Source organism: Abramis brama, assembly GCF_963993115.1.
Source record: "Abramis brama genome assembly, chromosome: 1".
Classification (NCBI taxonomy): domain Eukaryota; kingdom Metazoa; phylum Chordata; class Actinopteri; order Cypriniformes; family Leuciscidae; genus Abramis; species Abramis brama.
In genome coordinates this window covers 53,219,747-53,239,992 of record NC_139963.1, presented here as the reverse complement: position 1 = coordinate 53,239,992, position 20,246 = coordinate 53,219,747, and the positions used below count along the sequence as shown (strand labels likewise).

The following is a 20,246-nucleotide window of genomic DNA, read 5'->3' as shown; positions in this document are numbered from 1 at the left end:
TCTTGTTTTTCATGAATGTATTTAACAACGATACAAAGAGCAATGTGTAACGTTTTACCAGATTTAGTGTTACACTTATTGTCTCTAATTTGTTCCCCACTAAACATTTTTTTCACAGATGTTCAGATTTTATACAATTATTGTGCACTCGTGATTTTTCTAGACTAAATTTTACTGCTGAATGATCCACTAATCTAGTTCATAATAGCATTTATGTCAGATTATGATCATATATTTTGTTGTTGTTGTCGTTTTTCTTTATAATGAAGTTGTCTGTATTAAGTAGATTGTGTTTAACACACAAAATAGTGATTATCAGTTCAACACAGAGAAATTATACTTGATTAAAAAAAACTGCACTGGTATTGGTATCGGATCGGTATCGGTCGATACTCAGAATTTTTGGTATCGGATCGATTCTGGAAAAAGTGGTATCGGAGCATCCTAGCTTTAACTTCTAATTTAACTATTTTTATTATTATATAATTGTGTCCTACATGTTTATCTCATCCCTGTTTCTTCTGACATGATTTTCCTCCTCCCTTAAAAACAGAGCATTTCTTAAAACTGTGACACCCATGAAGTGACATCATCTGGGCTCTTTTCTACTGCATGATGGGAGGACAAGAAAATAATCTCAATCCATTGTCTCTGTTTTTACACAAACTGTACCGTGTTGACCGGATACTAAGGTTATTATAAGAAGAAGAATCTCAATAAATATGAATAACTTCTATAATTTATGATAAATACAACTTTATTAGTAACTATTAATCAGAGTTTGCTTAAATTATGATTACAACAATGTCAGCCTTTCTGGAAAGTTAATTTACTTGATACAGTTTGACGTTAACTGTATATTGCAAAAATAATTATAATGGTAACTATATTGAAAAAATGTCTACAATATTGGCAACATTGTTGCAAAAAATTGTTGAACCAGATAAATGTAACAAAAAAGAGCTAAAATAATATTTATGACCTTTACTGACCATTTGTTGAAAACAAACATTACCATTTCATAGTGTAACTGCACATGTGTTGAAGTGCTTGAATGTTTCTAACATGAATGTTCTTCAGCATCATGAATGAATGAAGAATAAACACTAACCTCTTTGTTCTTCAGGATCTTCAGTGTGTTTCATTCTGCAGGGTTCTGGATCACTCATGTTCTCACTGTCCTCTTTAATAAACTCAGTCTTTACAGATTTCAGCTCTTCCTGATGCATTGTGCTCGTCTTCACTTGTAGCTGATGGGAATATTCCAGTATTTATTGCTGAATTAATGTGGGAGGAGCTTCACTGATGATGTGATTGTTGTGGGAGGAGCTTCGCTGATGATGTGATTGTTGTGGGAGGAGCTTCACTGATGATGCATTCCACTGTGGGAGGAGCTGATCTGACAAAGTCAAAAATTATATCAGTTACAGAGTCTGTTTTTGTACTAAATATCACATCTAAGCATTTATGCCTGTTTGTCTGTATATTGTAAAGTAACTGATGCTAATTCACAAGTTATTTTATTACTAAGGCCACTTGTCCACCAAAGCTGTGCTAAAAACGCTAGTTTTAGTTTTTTCAGTGCTTGTTATGATAGGGAATATCAGTGTTGTCATCCGTTGACGTTGTACAAGCAGAATGTGGCGATTGGTCGGTGTGGTATTAGTCCCGCCCCTCCTCCACTGTGATTGGAAGGCTGGGTAAAAAGTGACAGTGATGAGCGCTTCGTTTTACCCAATGTTGAACATTCTTCAACTCTCTGCGACCAGTAAAAAAAAAAACGCTGAGCGTTCAACGTTTGAATGTTAAATACACACGTTAAATTAAAAAATGTGGCGCTCCCATTGAAAACAATTGGAAAAATACACGAGCCGCGTGAAAAAAAATGTTTTGGTGGACACACGGCCTTAAAGGTGCCTTGTGTAAAAATAAATAAATTCATACTCCACATTCCATACCAGATGGGGGCAGTATACCTCCAGAAAGTGAGTTGGTCTACTCTAGAGTATGAATATCTTCAAGCTACTCCCCTTCACCTTTACCAGTGAATATGTTCATATTCGTTTTGTTCATATTACATTTTTATTGTTAGTTTGAATTACATTAATTTGACAGACAGCATTCGCTGATGTTGACCAAGCTAGCGCCAACGTAACCAGAGCTTCCAACTCTCACGCATTAACCGTGAGACACACGCAAACACTTTTCACACGCTCTCACCCCACACATCAATTTTCTCACGCACAGAAAAATCGCGAAGCAAAGAGGACACGGAGACCGACAGACTAGACAGAGCAGGTTAGTTATGATATAAAAAAATCTCAGCTCTCAGATTCTGTCAATTAAATACCGTTTTGGCGCTTGTAAATGTTACACGACAGATCCCTAGCGCATGTGAACCGATCATCTCTACTAGCTAATAGTAAAAAAATCACGAACACTGAAAGATACAGTAACGTTAGGCTACAACTTACCAAAATGTATTCCTCATACATAATATCGACCAATCAGTGTTTTTTATCATCGTGAAGAGGTCAATAACACAGCTGGAGAACAATTATGTCAGATTTACCTCAGGAAAGCCATTTAATATACATAATATAGGTCACGTAGTTGGCAAGAAAAAAAGAGCAATAGAGATTGTGCTATGTGTACTATATTACAATACTGTATTTATGAACGTTATATACGTTTATCGAACAGCCTTCGATACATTTCTATGTTATAACTTCCCGAAAATCTACACAAACATATAAAACAAACTTCTAACGAAATACTAACAGCATCTTACTTACCAATCCAAAAGAAATGTTGCAAGTTCGAAGTCAAACCTCATTTTTTTCATGTCCATTAGTTGTCTCCAGCGATGGAAAGCAGTGCCAATGTTTACTCTGGTTCTGTTCCTTTTTTATCATATTTTATTTGAATGTAGTAGTGGGCTGTAGGCTACTTTCCACACGATTGACATCAGGTTCAAGTACGCCCACAAGCCGTGCGAGTTATTCGTGTATTGCATGTTTGGCTGGTGGTTATGTTGCCGGCATACCGCCTCCCATGGCCGAAACTGGTATTACGACACCTGTCGGGCCATGGCTATTAATGCTAATGCTAATTCAGGTTGATATCTCTGCAGCACTATAACTTGACATTTTTTTAATGACATCATCGCCCTTATTTCTTCTCATTCTTTTGATGCATGTAGCTCATTTTTTGGATATTTTTACCTCAATTTTTACATAAGGCACCTTTAACCTGAACATTATCCTGCTTCTTCATTAAAATTAAAGGTGTGGAAAAATTGAAACTCGGATGCATCACGATTCTCTCTCAAACTAATCTGGATTGATTCTGAACTTAGTTTTTAACCACAGACTCACTCACACACACACACACACACACTTGAACCATCCATAAAATAATCTTTCATGAAGGTTGGAAAGGTTGAAGCGAATTACAAGGACATTCGTGGGCTTGATTGCACAGGATATGCTCTGTGAGAAACGTGCGCTTTGCTTGATGTTACGCTTGTAATGATGCTTGTAATGTTTCTTTTAGGGGTGACCCCAAATAGTCGAAGATTCGATGCTTCGATTGGAGGAGCCTGATTCGACTACCGATCTCACGGTCGAATCTTCGCAGAGGTGTTACGAAACGATGATCATGCCACTTTGGCTATATGAGGGCACTCAATGTCTGATTTCACATAGAACTACCGGTTTTCTGTCAATACGTTAATATTCAGCCTATTATGATAATGCTGTATATAAAAATGTGCAAAGAAATAAGCTTTTAATAAATATTTTTTAACGTGCGTGAATAAATCCAAACACCCCGCGTCCGCGTGACAGATTTGAGTTTCACTTTCAATCCGTAACCGACAGAGGAGCGTCTTGGCGGCAAGGATTTAAATCTTTAAAATAACAATGTCTGGGATAAGAAAATCTAAAGTGTGGATGTACACCATCAGAAAGGATATTCTCCAAGGCTGGATTTAGCATCAGGAAAACCATGATCGCACTTCTGCCGGCCAACGTTAACAAGTTTCACGTTAGAATGTATTTTATCCGCGTGCAAAATTTGAAAAGACTTGAAAAGTGTGAACATTTTTAGCTAAAAAGACTGCCACTCCAGTTTAGCATTTATTGTTGTTTCTGCAGTTAAAAAGACAAAGTTGAAAATTCTGGCTACTATCGTTATTTTAATAATTTCTTTATTTTTATTTTATTTATTGATCCGTCAGGGTTATCTAATCTAAACTATTTGTGGCTTGTGTTTTGAATATATGTTCCCCTGCACTTTAGGCATTTTGCACACATTTGCTCATCTTGTGACTTGATTCTGATTTATTTTGTTTTGTATTTTTATTTATTAGAAAGGTATATTCTGTTCTAATTTAATTTAGTAAATTAATTGTTTATTTTTTTGGTTTATCGATGTTGTGGTGTATAGAGCCTGCTCGCACAGGTAATTTCGCCGATTTAATTTGATTTGTATGTGAAATGCAAATCCTGTCTTTGGCCTTTCTGGAGTTATTTATGTTATTTCTTAGTTTTATTGATCCAAAATGTTTTTATACATTTTCTTCTATATCTTTGTGTGATTTTCTGTACATCGCGGCTTTGATATGTTAAAGCCCCGCCCCCAGCCCCACCCCCATACACATGATTCGACTATTAGTCGACTATAGGCAAGACATGACGATTCTGATTCGACGATGAAAATCCATAGTCGGGGACACCCCTAGTTTATTTGTTCCTCTTTATTATTTACTACTTGCTTTAATGCTTTCAAGCTATATTAGTTTAAAATTAATTAATTTCAATTTCATTTTTCAATTGTAAATCTTTCAAAAAGTACTAATAATTACATATGTGATAAAAAAAGATTAAGATTTTCAAGTTGGTAAACGAATTAATTAATAAGAAAAAAAGTAATCGGATCGTGACTCTCAGGATCGGATCGGATTCGTGAGTTGCCTAAAAATTCCCACCGCTAATTAAAATATAGGCCTATATCTAGCAATACAGAAAAGAACACAAATGATGTATTGTACATTCAAAAATAAATATTAATAATAGTCAGAAAAACGTACATATTTGTAATCAACAAATTACCCTTAGTCTTAGACCAGTGAAATGAGCTTAAAGTGTCAATTGTAGGGAATTATTTGAATTTTGATTGATATTTTGAACCTACAAATACACTTCCAGATACATACATACACACGCACACACTCACACAGAGGCCCGAAGCGCAGAAGACGGAAAGGACGGAAGAATGCCCATATATGGGGAACAATGTCGACACCAGAAGAAGGTTGATGTCACATGATTTAGTTCCTCTGGAAAAAAACCCAAGAAACTGCATAGGAACAATATAACACAGTTCCTTATATATATGACTGCTTCATTGACTGCTGGTTGTTGCATTTTTTATTTTGATGTCGTGTGCATCCCTGGGAAGAAATCAGCTCTCTTCCAGTTCAGTTTATTAACTGAGATTATTTTTGCTTATATTGCTCTGCTGTATTATCTTAACTTGAAAACCTCGGATGAGAAGTTATTTTTTACATCTATTGTTTGAACTGCTTACAAGGTAATTAGCCTGTGTAATATTCACTCGTACAGGACTGCCCTGTTGAGATTGGATAAGCTGAAGTCTTATAACCTGTAACCTTTTGATGATTTGCTACAAATATTAATTATTGTGTAACCAGTATTTTTATCTTTTGTTCAAATAATTTTTTATTTTATAAAGACAAACACTGTTAAGTTTTACTTCAGCTTACAAAGACAGTTCTAGACAAGTAGGCCTAATAGACGGAGCATTATATTATATCTTGCAAGATCAAGGACAATGAAGGATCCAGGAAAGATTCTGCTGGAGGGTAAGCATGAATTTGATTAATGTGTCTAGTTGTCAATAATTGTTATTGTTACACGACAGTGTAGGGACACACCTAGATTTACTGGTATAGATTAAACAAGCTAGTGAGGATTTAATCCTATTCTGACCTGACAGCAAAAGACTACCTAGCTACTTTTCGATAGTTCAGGAAGGGAGATAAATACCAGATCTCACCACACAATTTACAGGAGATCTGAAGACATCAGCATAATAAATGAGGTGAAAACAGGAACTATTGACGTGAAAATGGGTAGAACTATATTTACTGCCCCAGTACAACAGTTATCAGTTTAGAAGTACATGTGAATTAAATGTGGGACAATGGACTTCATCATCTCAGTATGCTAATGTATGCAGGGAATCGTCATTATGCAGATTGAGGACTGATGTGTCTCTTACACCTCTAACACACATCTGTGCCATTTGCTTTACAGGACACACACACACTTATTCCCACTACATACACTGATCTACTAGTGTGTTCTAACATGTTTTGTCTCATCTGAGAGCTTATAACTTAACTGAACTTAATAGAGATATTAAAGTATCCTAATGTACAATCTAGATACTGACACGTATGTTAAAGTACAACAAAAACTTAAAAGGAGTCAGATGCTAAATGCTCTCCCTCAACTGTTTTTTGGTCCTATTATTGGTTCAAAATAGCCCTATAAGCCTTCAAGACTTACAAAATATCTAGTATTTTCAGCAGCAGTTAAATGGGTGGTTGATTAGCTTTTTTCGAAGGCTTGATTGTGTTTATAGGATGCAGTCTAACATGTGTTATTAAATTCATTTTAATAAAAAAAAAAGAAAAAACATTTTTCAGATAATTTACCTTTATTCTACACCACTGTGTCCCTTTTCGTAAACCGAGGGGTATTGCACAAAAGCAAGATAAGGGATTAAGCTGGGATTTTCCAGTTATCCTGGCTGAATTTAGCCCTGACTCGGTTGCATGAAGGGAGGCTAAATTAATCTACATTAAGTTACTATGGAGATTTACACTTTGCAGCTAGCCTGCTCCGGAGCAGGCTAACAACCAGGCTAAGATTAATCCTAGTGATTTATCGGCTAGTTCCTCCCTAAATCCTACTAGATATTGTGTTTTAGTCACTTCATGGTCCTGCATTAAATACTAGATATACTGTCATTCATCTAAGTATGCGTACTGTTATTTTAGTTATTATTGAAAACTGCTGTTCATTTCACTGTCAGAGGTTTGATGAATATATATATTATTCGAGATTTAAAGCATTTATTGTCATACACCTAGTGAGGAAAGCAGATTTTCCTGAGCAATTATTACTTTGCTGTCCACAATGAATGCCAACACAGTGCAAAATAACTATACTATACAATATGATAAATAGAATATAGACTAAATATCTATATATGCAAGTATAGAGTAGAAATGTACTGCTGAATGAGAAAAAATTATCAATATATTATATTTTATTGCAGTTGATGAGATACAGTGCTATGCATAAGTTTAGACACCCATGCTAAAGTTGACTAAAAAGAGGAATAAAAAAATCATCTTTTGGAAATTGAACTTAATGCCTTAACTAAAGAAATTAGGAAACATCCAACATTTAAGGACACCAATTTTCTTTGTGAATGAATAATGTATCGTAAATAAATAAATGTTCTTCTTTAAAATACAGGGTGCATAAGTCTGGACACCCCTATGTTAAATTCCCATAGAGGCAGGCAGATTTTTATTTTTAAAGGCCAGTTACTTCATGGATCCAGGATACTGTGCATCCTGATAAAGTTCCCTTGGCCTTTGGAATTAAAATAGCCCCACATCATCACATAGCCTTCACCATACATAGAGATTGGCATGGTTTTATTTCAGTTAGCCTAATAGCTGGTTTGATTTGCATTGAGAGATGATCTTATGGAAAGTACTCCATGCCAATCTCTAGGTGTGGTGAAGGCTATGTGATGATGTGGGGCTATTTTAATTCCAAAGGCCAAGGGACCTTCGGCCTCCTGAAATCACGATTTCAGTGCCTGCACCACCTGAGGGTCTCCCCAGACAGAGCATGTGACGTGAATGTTGCCTGCACAGTGCTGCACAATATTGCCAGCCTAAGAAAAGAAAGGGCTCCCACAGTTGCTTTGGATGTTGATTGGGACAATGCTGCCATATTCCCAGATAACAGAAATGGTAGACTTTTTAGAGAACAATGCATTGCAAATTATTTCAGTTAATTTAGTTTTGATTTAGCCCATCCCTTAATAAAGGAGGCTATATAACTTTTTCATGTGTACATGCATTTTATTTGGCATCGGTAGCACACACTGTGGTTATCTTCCCAAATTCTAGTTCCACTTCACTGGATCAATAACTATAAAGTGTACTTGACATTCATAAAAAAAGTTACAAGACCACAATGGTTTTGGGATAATTTTCTTTTATTATTTTGCTGTTATCACTTGTCAGCTTGGAGCTTTGGAGAGAAAAAAATATGATGATTAATACATTGTGTTAGCACTGGTTATTATTTGGACTACTTACGCATTCAGTCGGTCCGCTATTGTTTGCCATGCATTCTCTCTTTGCTTTATTACAGCAGCTGTATTGCCTTTTTTACATATTATATGTTTCATTTCTTCATACGTTTCCATAAGAAGCTGTTGCTCATTAGGCGAAAAGTATGCCGCACGGGTTTTGTCCATTTTTGCATCGGTGATTCTGTGATCGATTTCGTTATCTTTTTAAGAATGCCGTGAACGTGCATTTATCCAAACTATATACACCTGGCTTGACATATCCGCGCGTTCTCATCCTGGCTCAGCAAACGTGCAACGGATTAAGTCAGGATGCACTGATTAAACTAGGTCAAGCCGCGACTGTTCTGTTATCCTGGCTTTCTTAATTCTACTTTTGTGCAATACCCCTCCGGTCTGATGATTTCCTGGTTATAAGAAGCCTCTCCCTCAGAAATACACGACGGGCTCTGATTGGTCAGCTTGGCCCAGTCTGTGTTGTGATTCGCTAAGTTCGAACCTAGTTCACGCCTCTGGTTCACGCTGTCCGGAAACGTCACGCCGTTACCATAACAGCAGTTGCATGTGCTCCGGTGTAATGTAAACACAGGCGTCAATATTGCATTATCAGAGAATATTAGTGGAGAGGAATCGAGCAGAACTTGTGCACGAACGGCTGTTACAGGACGTTTCAGAGTGGTATGTTCTTTTTTGTAGATGTCTCATTATTTTTATAAACATACGCTATTATTTGTAAATGGTACGTTACTGCTGTTTATGTTAAAACACGCAAAAAGTTCATGCGTTTCATACAATCGTTCTAACTCATTATATTACAATCCTCGAAGGGTTTATTTGATCACACACACACACACACACACACACACACACACACACACACACACACACACACTCACTCACTCACTCACTCACTCACTCTCACTCTCTCTTTCTCTCTCTAACGTTACGTAACGTTCCTTTTGCCAAGCGAGCATGTGAGTAAACATGCTCTAATAAACACCAACATTCAAAGTTCGCTGGTGGGATTAAAATAAAGTTTGTATGTGTTTGAAACAGCGTTGCTACAACATAAATAAAACGATAGAAACTGGAAAACACATCAACAAAGAATAAAACGCACTTACAGGTGAACATGAACATCAGCTTCTGCTTTTAAAGTGTGAACTGCTCCATCTTTCAGGACAAACTTTTTTTGTGAATCCGGTGTGAACTCTCTTCTTCTTCTTCTTCTTCTTCTTCGGTGTTTTACGGCAGTTGGCATCCAAAAAGTCGCATTACTGTCATCTGCTGTCGTCACTTCATACTTGTACTCGTCTTTCCAGTCCTCTTTAAAAAATAGAACAAAATGTCTTTCCTTTTTCACTTTTTCCACATTCTAATATATATATATATATATATATATATATATATACAGTATCAGTCAAAAGTTTGGAAACGTTACTATTTTTAATGTTTTTGAAAGAAGTCTCTTATGCTCATCAAGCCTGCAGTTAAAAAAACAAACAAAAAACAAAACAAAAAAAACAGTAATATTATGAAATATTATTACAATTTAAAATAATGGTTCTCTTTTTTAATATACTTTAAAATGTAATTTATTTTTGTGATGCAAAGCTGAATTTTCATCAGCAAGTACTCCAGTCTTTGGTGTCTTATGATCCTTCAGAAATCATTCTAATATGATAATTTGATACTCAGTTATTATCAATGATGGAAACAGTTGTGCTGTTTAATATATTTTTTTGGAATACTTTTTTCAGGATTCACTGATGAGTAAAACGTTAACAGCATTTATTCATAAAAACAGCATTTATTCAAAATAAAAACATTTCTAACAATATAAATCGTTACCATCACCTTTTATCAATTTAACGCATTCTTGTTGAATTAAAGTACTAATTTCTTTTAAAAAAAATAGTTATTGTTCCCAAACTTTTGAACGGTAGTGTATATTGTTACAAAAGATTTCTATTCTAAATAAATACAGTTCTTTTTAACTTTTTATTCATCAAATAATCCTGAAAAAAGTATCTCAGGTTATAAAAAAAAAATTAAGCAGCACAACTGTTTCCAACATTGATCATAAATCAGCATATTAGAATGATTTCTGAAGGATCATAAGACACCAAAGACTGGAGTACTTGCTGATGAAAATTCAGCTTTGCATCACAAAAATAAATTACATTTTAAAGTATATTAAAAAAGAGAACCATTATTTTAAATTGTAATAATATTTCATAATATTACTGTTTTTTTTTTGTTTTTTTTTGTTTTTAACTGCAGGCTTGATGAGCATAAGAGACTTCTTTCAAAAGCATTAAAAATAGTAGTGTTTCCAAACTTTTGACTGGTACTGTATATATATATACATTATACTGTCCTATACCAAATAAATTTTCTACATGACATACAAATGTGACTGACTGTTTCCTCCTCTTGGCATTCGTCACATGTTTTCCTAAGTTCAATTTAATGTTCAATGCCCAATCCCAAGTCTTGTTATTATAACTTGTTATTTCCTTCTATTTGTCATCTCTCTTACAATGCCTACTTTATTTTGAATCATGTATAGATGTCTTCCTTTACTTTCATGATCCCATTGATGTTGCCATATTTCCATTATCTTTTTCCACACTAGACTCTTCCCTTCTGATTTTGACAATTTAATTTCAATGTCAACATGCTCTTTTTTTTGTTGCCTCTTTTGCTAATCCATATACGTTCTCATTTCCCTGTTTGCCTACATGTGCTGGTATCCACATATGTGTAATATTTTTCCCTTGTCTACTTACTCTTGAATTTATAAACAAGACTTCATATAACACTTCTTGATGACTACAAGCTTTTCCAGTCGTCATACTCATAAGAGCTGATACAGAATCACTACATACTCGAATGTTGTTATCTCTGGATCGTTCAATCCATGCTAATGCAATACCTATAGCACACAATTCAACTGCATAAACATTTAGATTATCAGATGTTCTTTTGCTAATTCCTATTGCATATCCTGTTGCATCTGATTGTAAGTCCTTTGACCCATCTGTAAATCTGAATACTGTCTTTATAGTTCAGATACTTGTTGTTCTGATATTTATAATATTCATTGGTTATATCTATATTTCCGTTACATCCTTTAATTGATAAAACATTAAGAATTTCCAAAGTTTAACGTACAGGCCATAACACAGTATTACGAAATATTTTATTATACACATTTTAAATCACCTGTCCAGCCAAAACTTTCTTTCTTTCTTCTCTCCTTTTCCCAGCACCTCTGTAAAACCTTTTTTGTTGGATGACTATCCTCGTGCCCTCTAAGATTTATCCAATAGTTTGCTGAAAATTGTTTCCGTCGAAGCCACAATGGCATTTCACCTACCTCAACCTGAAGTGCACATACTGGGGAAGTTTTGATTGCCCCCAAACATATTTGTAAGCACACGCTTGCACGATGTCCATTTCTGCTAATGTTGTCTTTGCTGCTGACCCATATGCAGCACTCCCATAGTCTAATATAGATCTTATTAGAGCAATGTTGATATATTTTAAAGCTGAAACACTTGCTACCCATTCCAACCCTGCAAGACACCTCATCACATTTAGCACTTTTTTTACATTTATTAAAGGGACACCAGGCAACGTTTTTGTGTTAATTAATCATCTTCGTAAGTCGGTATATGGTTAAATGACACATTACAGGGCGAATGAAGAAGAATCTCTCTCGCCCGCCCTTACTGCCTGTAGGAAGAATATCCCGCTTGCAAGTTCGGTGTATTCTACCCGCCGCCCTCGTCCTTCAGTCTCACAAAGTCTCAGACATCGCGAGAAGCAGGGTCAGTGGCAAGCATCCCAGCACAGAGGCAGACTAAAGGGGGTCGCACACCGGACGCGCAGCTCAGCACCGCGCAGGGCCACGTCTTTTAAATTCGAACACATTATTCTCTCTGAGAGTACACACACCTTTCGGCGTCTGTCCGCGGCGCCCAGCAACGGCTCAGGACCGTGTTCAAAATCCTGCCACGCCACAGAGCGCCATTTACATAGTTTTATATTAAATTTACATTTAATCAAATCGTAGTTAATGTATACGGACTTCACCCTGTGCTGCAATATACATTTAGTTTTATATTTATTTACAGAAATCAGAAAATTGCTGATGTTATTGGATTTTCAGGTGAAAGTTGTCCTAGATGTGGCGCGGCGCTGAGCTGCGCGACCGGTGTGCGACCCCCTTAACGAAACCCAGATGAACTTACAGACCTTGCTAATATAACTTAACTAGACAAATATTAGCATCCGATATATATTTTTTATGCTCATGCCCACTCTCCCAAAAAAACAAAACACAAAGGCAGTAGTTCGCCTCGTTCATATCGTTCGTTCCCGGTAAAAATACTAGTATGCATGACAACACAATAAAAAAAACTCGGCATCAGTTGGAAAGAAAATATTACTTTACTTATCTCGGTAGACATAACTGGTTTTGAAATAGCCGGTTCCTCTGCTCAGCTGGGTTGACAGCTGATCAGCTGGGTTGCTCGTGGCGAGGGGGGAGGGACAACAGTTCGTTTTTAGGACAGTGTGTTTGAAAGCATTTACTACCAGACACTAGGGGGAGCTTCGAAGAGAAAAAAACACTCAGGGCCCTATTTTAACGATCTGAAACGCAAGTGTCAAAGCTCAAAGCGCAAGTAACTTTGTGGGCGGGTCTTGGCGCTGTTGCTATTTTCCCAGCGGAATAAATAACTCTTGCGCCAGGCGCAAATCTAAAATGGGTTGGTCTGAAGTAGCTTCATTATTCATAGGTGTGGTTTGGGCGTAACGTGAAATAAACCAATCAGAGCGTCATCTCACATTCCCTTTAAGAGCAGACGCGCTTTGCTCTAAAGCGGATTCCTATTATAACGGCGGATTTGCCAGACGCGCGCCAGGAGCGGTTCACAGCCAAGGAGAGCAACGCTCTCGTCAGGGACGTTGGGGATGGAGAAACCCACCCAAATTAACTTCGGTTAAAAAGGCGTATGATAATTTGGGTAAATGTGTAAGCTAGATGTATGCTTTTATAATAAATTGTCTATCTATCTATCTATCTATCTATCTATCTATCTATCTATCGTAATAATGTATGATTTGCAAAAATGAAAACTGCTGCTTCTGTGTAGATGAGAGAATCAAAGTGTATGCGCGTTGTGCACACGCTACATTGATTATGGCCAAGCATGCGCCCTTAAAATAGCATATGAATAACATGCGCAACGCGCCACTGACTTTAAACTATTTTTTCCTGGTTAGTGGCGCAATTGTTTTCTAAACCTGCAAAATAGCATGAAGGAACGTTTGTGCCGGAACACGCCTCCTTTTTTGCGCTGAACCGCCCAGGGAGCGCAAGTTCATTCCCTAGTTTAGCGACGTGCTTCTGTGGAGGGAAAAGCGCGCTTTGCGCGGGTGCAAAATAGGAATGATACATGCGTCAGTGTACAAAGTCAATTGCGCTGGGTGCAAGATAGGGCCCTCAGGCTTGCGTGGTGTCCCTTTAACTGTATACTTTAGGCTATATGTTCTCTCAATGTTCGTTTTGTATCAAAATATAATCCCAAGAAACGAAAACATTCTACTTTCTCTATACTTCCATACATTTTCATCTTAAGTTCCTAATCCTTCTTTTTATTTGTAAAAGCCATTACTTTTGATTTTTCCACTGAGAACTTAAATCCCCATTTTATTCCCCGATTTTCAACTTGATCAATTCCTTCCTGCATCTTCTTTAAAATATACTCAACATTTCTACCTCTCTTCTATAACACCATCATCTGCAAATAAAGACCTCCCTGGAATATATCCCCTGGAAGATTTAAATAAATATCATTAATCATTATGGAGAATAAAGTTGGACTAATCACTTTCCCCTGTGGTGTCCCATTTTCTACAACATATTGCTTTGATAAATCGAACCCGATTTTCACCTGTATATTCCTTTTATTTAAAGGGGTCATATAATGGTACATGCACGTTTACAAGTTGATTGTACTGAAATGTGTGTTGGCAGTGCCTGTACACAACCATCATAAAATGATAAAAATCCATCCAGTGTTTTTTTTTTAAATCTTCTTATATGTTTTCCCCTGTCTCAAATCAAGCCGTTTGATTTTGTGACGTCATAAGATCGGACGCCCCTTCCACGATTGTTGATTGACAGCAGCGTTTCAACACAGACCTGTCTGTCATCATAGTCCGTGCGGTCATTGTTGATACTCACTGGAGCACTGTCTATGAGCAGAATGGCGTCTTAGCGATTGTGGTGTTCTGTTCTTGGGTGTAATAAGGAACACAACATCATTTTGATGTTCCTAAATCCGAACCACTGAAGACGCAGTGGCTTTGTTTTCGAAGGGAATATTCCCCACAATCAACGTCAATGCTTTCATGTTTGCGCAAATCATTTCACACACCAGACTGCTTTACAAACAAGGGTCAGTAACGTTATAAAGCTGGTTTTGCTAAGAAGCTGCTCCTGAAAAAAGGATTGGTACCAACTATTCGTGTTCCTGCTGCAAGAAGAAGTGAGTGTAATGTTTTATTAACCTTTATATTAATATTTATATTAATCTTTGCAAATCGCTAGCACGCTTCACGATGAATGCATGCAGCAAAGTATGTACGACGTTCTCAATATAATTCATAATCCCAGATTTATAATGAACAACGCGTTATGGTTATTGTGTTATTATTGTGTTAACAAACGGTGTACACACAGAACAGAGGGGCGGGGTGAGCAAAGCTCATTACCCCGGATTTCCACCAACTGCGGAACGGCTCTGCTGTGTGTCGGATCCGTGCTCTGCTGTCCTTCAATACCCACTAGGTCCGGATTTGTTGCGGAACGGCTGCGGCCATGACTAACAGCTGAAGTCACGAGGACCCACAAGATCTCGCAAATTCACGTATGATTGCGCGATGTAAGTGCTGAATTGCTGCGGAGCTCTCCGGCATCCAGCAAAAATAGAAGCTCTGCGTTAGAGATGCGCGGATGGGCTATTATTTCATCCGCAACCGCATCACAAAACTCATCATCCGTCCGCCATCCATCCGCACCAACGTTTTTGACCAATTTTCAAAACCGCACCCGCCCGCCATCCGCTGATTGCTGTATACATAATATTTTTCATTTGATTGGTTCAACCGCCCGCCACCCGCCCGAATTGAATTAAAATATTATTTTTCGTCACATCATCCACCCGATCCGCAGTTTATCCACGGAGTCCGCAGCTGTAACCGCCAACCGCACATCTCTACTCTACGTATCTGCTCCGGAGCGCTGCGGATCGCTGGAGTCGGAACGCAGCCGTTCCGCAGTCATTGAAAATACACACATTGACTTTAATGGAAACCTATTGACTCCGCCGCTGTTCCAGAGTGGATCCGCAGCCGTTCCGCAGTTGGTGGAAATTGGGGGTTATCATTTAAAGACACATGCACTTAAACGGCGTGCTGAAAACAGAGCTGTTTTTGACCAGGTAAAATTAGTGTTTTCTTACTATACTAATGAGAATTTTTAATTAAAGTATATTACAAACTTTTAATTTAGACCCTAAATAATCATATTAGCTTGTACAAAAATGGCATTATATGACCCCTTTAAGAAATCCATAATCCAATTAAACATTTTCCCTCCAACTGCCATTAAATGTACTTTGATTAAGAGACCCTCCAGCATATCCTTTCTCCACATCAAAGAATACTGCCACTACAGTTTCATTTACTTGTGCTTTCCTTATTTCCTCCTCCAAACTTATCACATGATCCATTGTATTTCTTCCTTTTCTAAAGCTACTCAGGGCTCTACAGTGCGAGTAATTCACTCGCATTTGCGCCTAAAAATAGTTATGTGCGAACTTGAAAAATAATTTACGAGCACAGTGCGCGAGTGACGGGCTGTTCTCAATACACTGAAGACAACAGCGCGATGAAGCGAAGCATACCATTGATTTCACATGGAAAGCAAGCAAGAGGACGGGGTCGCAACTGCGTGATGTGAACATGATGACGCGCTTAACTTTATTCAAATGGGAGCGACGATTCGCAACCATTGAGCCAATCACTGAAATAGTGTGGGAATGTGCGGGAACTGCTGGATTTTAAGTGAGAGAGTCCTCCCAACAGTGCTAAAAATAAACGTGTGAGAGCGTGTTATTGGCTATATGTCATGTTATAGCCAGATATGATGACGCTACTGCAACACGCATCACGACAGATGAGCGATCCATTCATCAAGCTAACGCGCAAACTGCCGCGAATTAAAGTGAAAGTAAGTCGTAGACGCTCATCACACAATCATATTCATTTAGGGGTGTTCGGTTCCGGTTTTTTTGGAGTCGACTCCGACTCCCGACTCCTAATTTTGGAGTCGGTGGAATCGACTCCTCGACTCCATTTACTTTGAATTAAAATAGGGTCAGGATTCAGAAGGTGCGTCTCAATATGCTTCCTCGTTTCCTCACTTCTCGCTCGTATGTCCTACGACCCTGAAACCGATCGAGCTCCGCTCTCATGTAGGACATCTAAATTCTTTAATTCCACCGGGAGGAGGGCGAGGAACGAGGAGGCTTCCTGAGGAGTCAAGAGCGAGGATACAAATGTTTCCTATACTAAAATGTTTAATCAACTAAACCTTATAAATCCCCCTCCTTTTCACATCGCAGCTTCTTCAAATCATATTTAAGTGTGCAATATGTTAGTATTAATCATTAAACTTGTAAAAGCAGACTTGTTTTAGACAGTGTATTTATCTATTTATTTTGTATATTATTTTATATAATTTTAATGTAGTGAAGCTATGAACTTTAACTTAAGCATGTTTAACTTTATTTTTTAACTTTTTTTGTTTAACATTGAAAAATATTAGTTATATTATTACCAATAATAACTGTTGTTTAATAATAGTTTTTAATGCACTTGTCATTTAATAATAGAAAATGAACTTCATATAGAGTGAGTACATGCCATTTCACTAATGTTAATGTTCCATCCTCGCATCCTAAGGGGATGGAGGTAAGAGGAAAGGAAACAAGGATGCATATATAAGAATTGACAAGCACACAAAGCATTACATAGTTTTTGTTATACACTTAATTTACTCCCTTCAGTTTTCAGAAGTACAACACTAAACACTATACTCTTATTTACACAGCACTTGTCTTTTAATGTCTTATTTAGGGATAACCTACATGATTACATACATTACCTGGAAATTATAGATATCAAAGCTCTTCTGTAGAAAACGTCTAATTTTGTATACAAATAAGTAAAGGTCATTATTAAAATGTTTAATATTGAAAAATTAATCAACACAGACAAGAAACAAAAATCACCTCTAAGAATGCCTATATGAAATAAAAAAGTATATTTAATGACTGATTGCAACACATTACCAGTTTTATTGCCGTTTTTGCATTTCATAAACATGCACGACGTTGAACTGTTGAATTTTAAACAACGTTTACAAATATCACAACGAACTTTAGTTTTGTCTTCGGTCTGGTTGAAATATTTCCACACGGTTGAGGTCGGGGTTGCCATTATAAGTTAACGTTACTGGATTCAAAAACAGTCATCACTCAACAGTATCACTCAATCAACCACCACTTACCAATTATGGGCATGTCCCACTCTCACCCTGAGGACTGGTACATGATTGGTTCGTAAAACCTACTGCAGTGTTTTGTGCCAATCACAACCAATTGACTGTATTGAACCACATCATGATTGATTGAGCCGCAAAACAGACCCAACAGAAAAAAACTATCTATACATTATTGTTCTTTGTTTTCCTGGCATTACTTATTTTTTCCTCTCATTTCTTTATCTTTTTGTTTTAATTTCCGTATCTTTACATTCATTATAATCTTTTCGTTATAATGAACTGTTGCTGTGTTGAACTTGAAAAAAACACTCGACACTGGGAGTCGATTCCTGACCTGGAGTCGATTCCGACACTAGGGCTAGTGAGAGTCGAGGAATCGACTCTTTTGGAGTCGACTCCCCATCTCTATATTCATTAATAGTAAAGAAACGAAATGATATTAGGCTAACGGTTACCAGTGCTGCTGTCGCTCTCTCCTATCGCTGATTTTTTTAAATGAGCTTATGATGATCAATAAAATGCTGGTCATATCTGTTGCTTTTGGTGACGTGAACTAAGCCTACATTAAATCTGCATATAACGCGGGAATAGAAGATCCGATTTAGTTTTGCGAAAACACACAATGTGACTAGGTGTAAATGGAATCGTTTTGATCAGTAAAAACGCATGAAATCGTTTTGATCAGTAAAAACGTATGCAGTGACCAGGTGTAAACAGGCCGCTACACCATAAAAAAAGTAAAGTATACACTTAGTGAGCTAGATACGCAACACAGTATGAAGCCTATAGTCATTATCTCAAAAGACCAAGTGCAAAAAAAAAAAAAAAAAGACCTCCCGCACACTATCAATAGGCCTACTTGCAAATGAGTATCAAAATTTTATTAGCAACCCACCAAATTTTATTTTAATTATGTCCCACCAAAAGACCAAGTGCATAAACTGAAGTTACGACCAAAACAGTCCACACTGAGGACAGGAAGACGACAAAAACTAATTTTTGATGTAACTTAATATAGGCTACTGCAAGTACTGCAAAGGAAAAAAGCAAGCAGGCATTTGTTTTGTTTTTAGCACTTTACTTTATTGAGGTGTTCATTCTTTTTATATATTTTGAAGTAGGTTAAAGGAGCATTCCGTAAGTTCTGAAATTTCTAACCGTTACTGACACCAGTGGCCGTTAGAGGAACTGCAGCCAGTCTCATGCTCGTTCTCGGTGCGCACGCTCGTACGAGCACGACCACATCAACCAGGGTTGCCGCGGCAACCACTGACGGCTCATCGAGATTCACCACTCACCAGCATAATGTTTGAGGTAGGAAAAGTTACAGTACTGTAAGGTTATTGTTTGACAGACCATATTTTAGTAAAATGTTGCAGTGCTGCTTTATATTATCAACTAAAGTCTACTTCTAAAAGTATTTTAACACAACACTGTAACACACACTCCCAGCACTCACAGACCCCTTATTTTGACTATTGTAGAGTAACGCTAAATTATATAACTGAGTTGAAGACGTTATGCTTATTTTTAGATACAGTACAATTACTATTATAGTTGTACTACTATACTATTTTGTAGAATAGCAATAACATTATGGTATTAAAGGTAAAGGAACTCTAACCTTGATGTATGAGCTTGTCATGCTTTATTTTCATTCAGAATACCACATGAAATTTTGCACTAAAAACACTTGTCATAGTAAATAATTTGTTTTTTGTTTTTTTTTTACACTTCCGAGGAGTGTCGGTGGGTGTCTGAGTTGTGCTGGGGGCTGGTCCATTTGAAAACACCGATTGCCGCTGCTTACTATAATGGCTGCCGTGCCGTACGGTTGTAAGCCCAAGTAGACGAGAACGCGCATGACGTCACATTTTGTGAATTTTCGCGCCGATTCGGGCCCGACTCCTCCACACACGATTGAGCCTACAGGCTGATAGAGGCAACCGTGGTGGACAGTCGAGGTGTCATTCTTTTTATTACATCATGGTTGGCTCAAACATGTACAAATGAAAACTCTATCTTAAAGATTTTTTTAAGTAAAAACCTACGCAATGCTCCTTTAAAATAATAATTGCATAATTATTATACAGGTAACGTTAGTTCACCCAAAATAGAAAATTCTGTCATTTATTACTCTCCATCATGTCGTTCCAAACCCGTAAGACTTTCACTC

The 20,246-nt window shown here is 37.2% G+C and overlaps 2 protein-coding genes across 4 annotated transcripts in view; one reads left to right on the top strand and one right to left on the bottom strand.

The window, feature by feature from the left end:
* The window catches only part of LOC311087797 (uncharacterized protein), an 18,244-nt gene extending 8,596 nt beyond the window's left edge, over nt 1-9,648 (bottom strand). Inside the window, exons 1-2 of the mRNA XM_084121262.1 lie at nt 9,552-9,648; nt 1,112-1,399 (exon numbers count right to left, since the gene is read on the bottom strand). Coding sequence (XP_083977388.1) covers nt 1,112-1,229 — 118 coding nt within the window. The 5' untranslated portion in view covers nt 1,230-1,399; nt 9,552-9,648. The remainder of the gene's footprint in view (nt 1-1,111; nt 1,400-9,551) is intronic.
* The window catches only part of LOC311087762 (uncharacterized protein), a 27,019-nt gene continuing 12,148 nt past the window's right edge, over nt 5,376-20,246 (top strand). Inside the window, exons 1-2 of one of the 3 annotated variants that reach the window (XM_084121166.1) lie at nt 5,376-5,595; nt 5,847-5,887. In XM_084121166.1, coding sequence (XP_083977292.1) covers nt 5,552-5,595; nt 5,847-5,887 — 85 coding nt within the window. In that variant the 5' untranslated portion in view covers nt 5,376-5,551. Of the gene's footprint in view, nt 5,888-8,951; nt 9,106-20,246 lie in introns of those variants that run through there. The other 2 variants (XM_084121167.1, XM_084121168.1) reach the window with 2 other exon arrangements.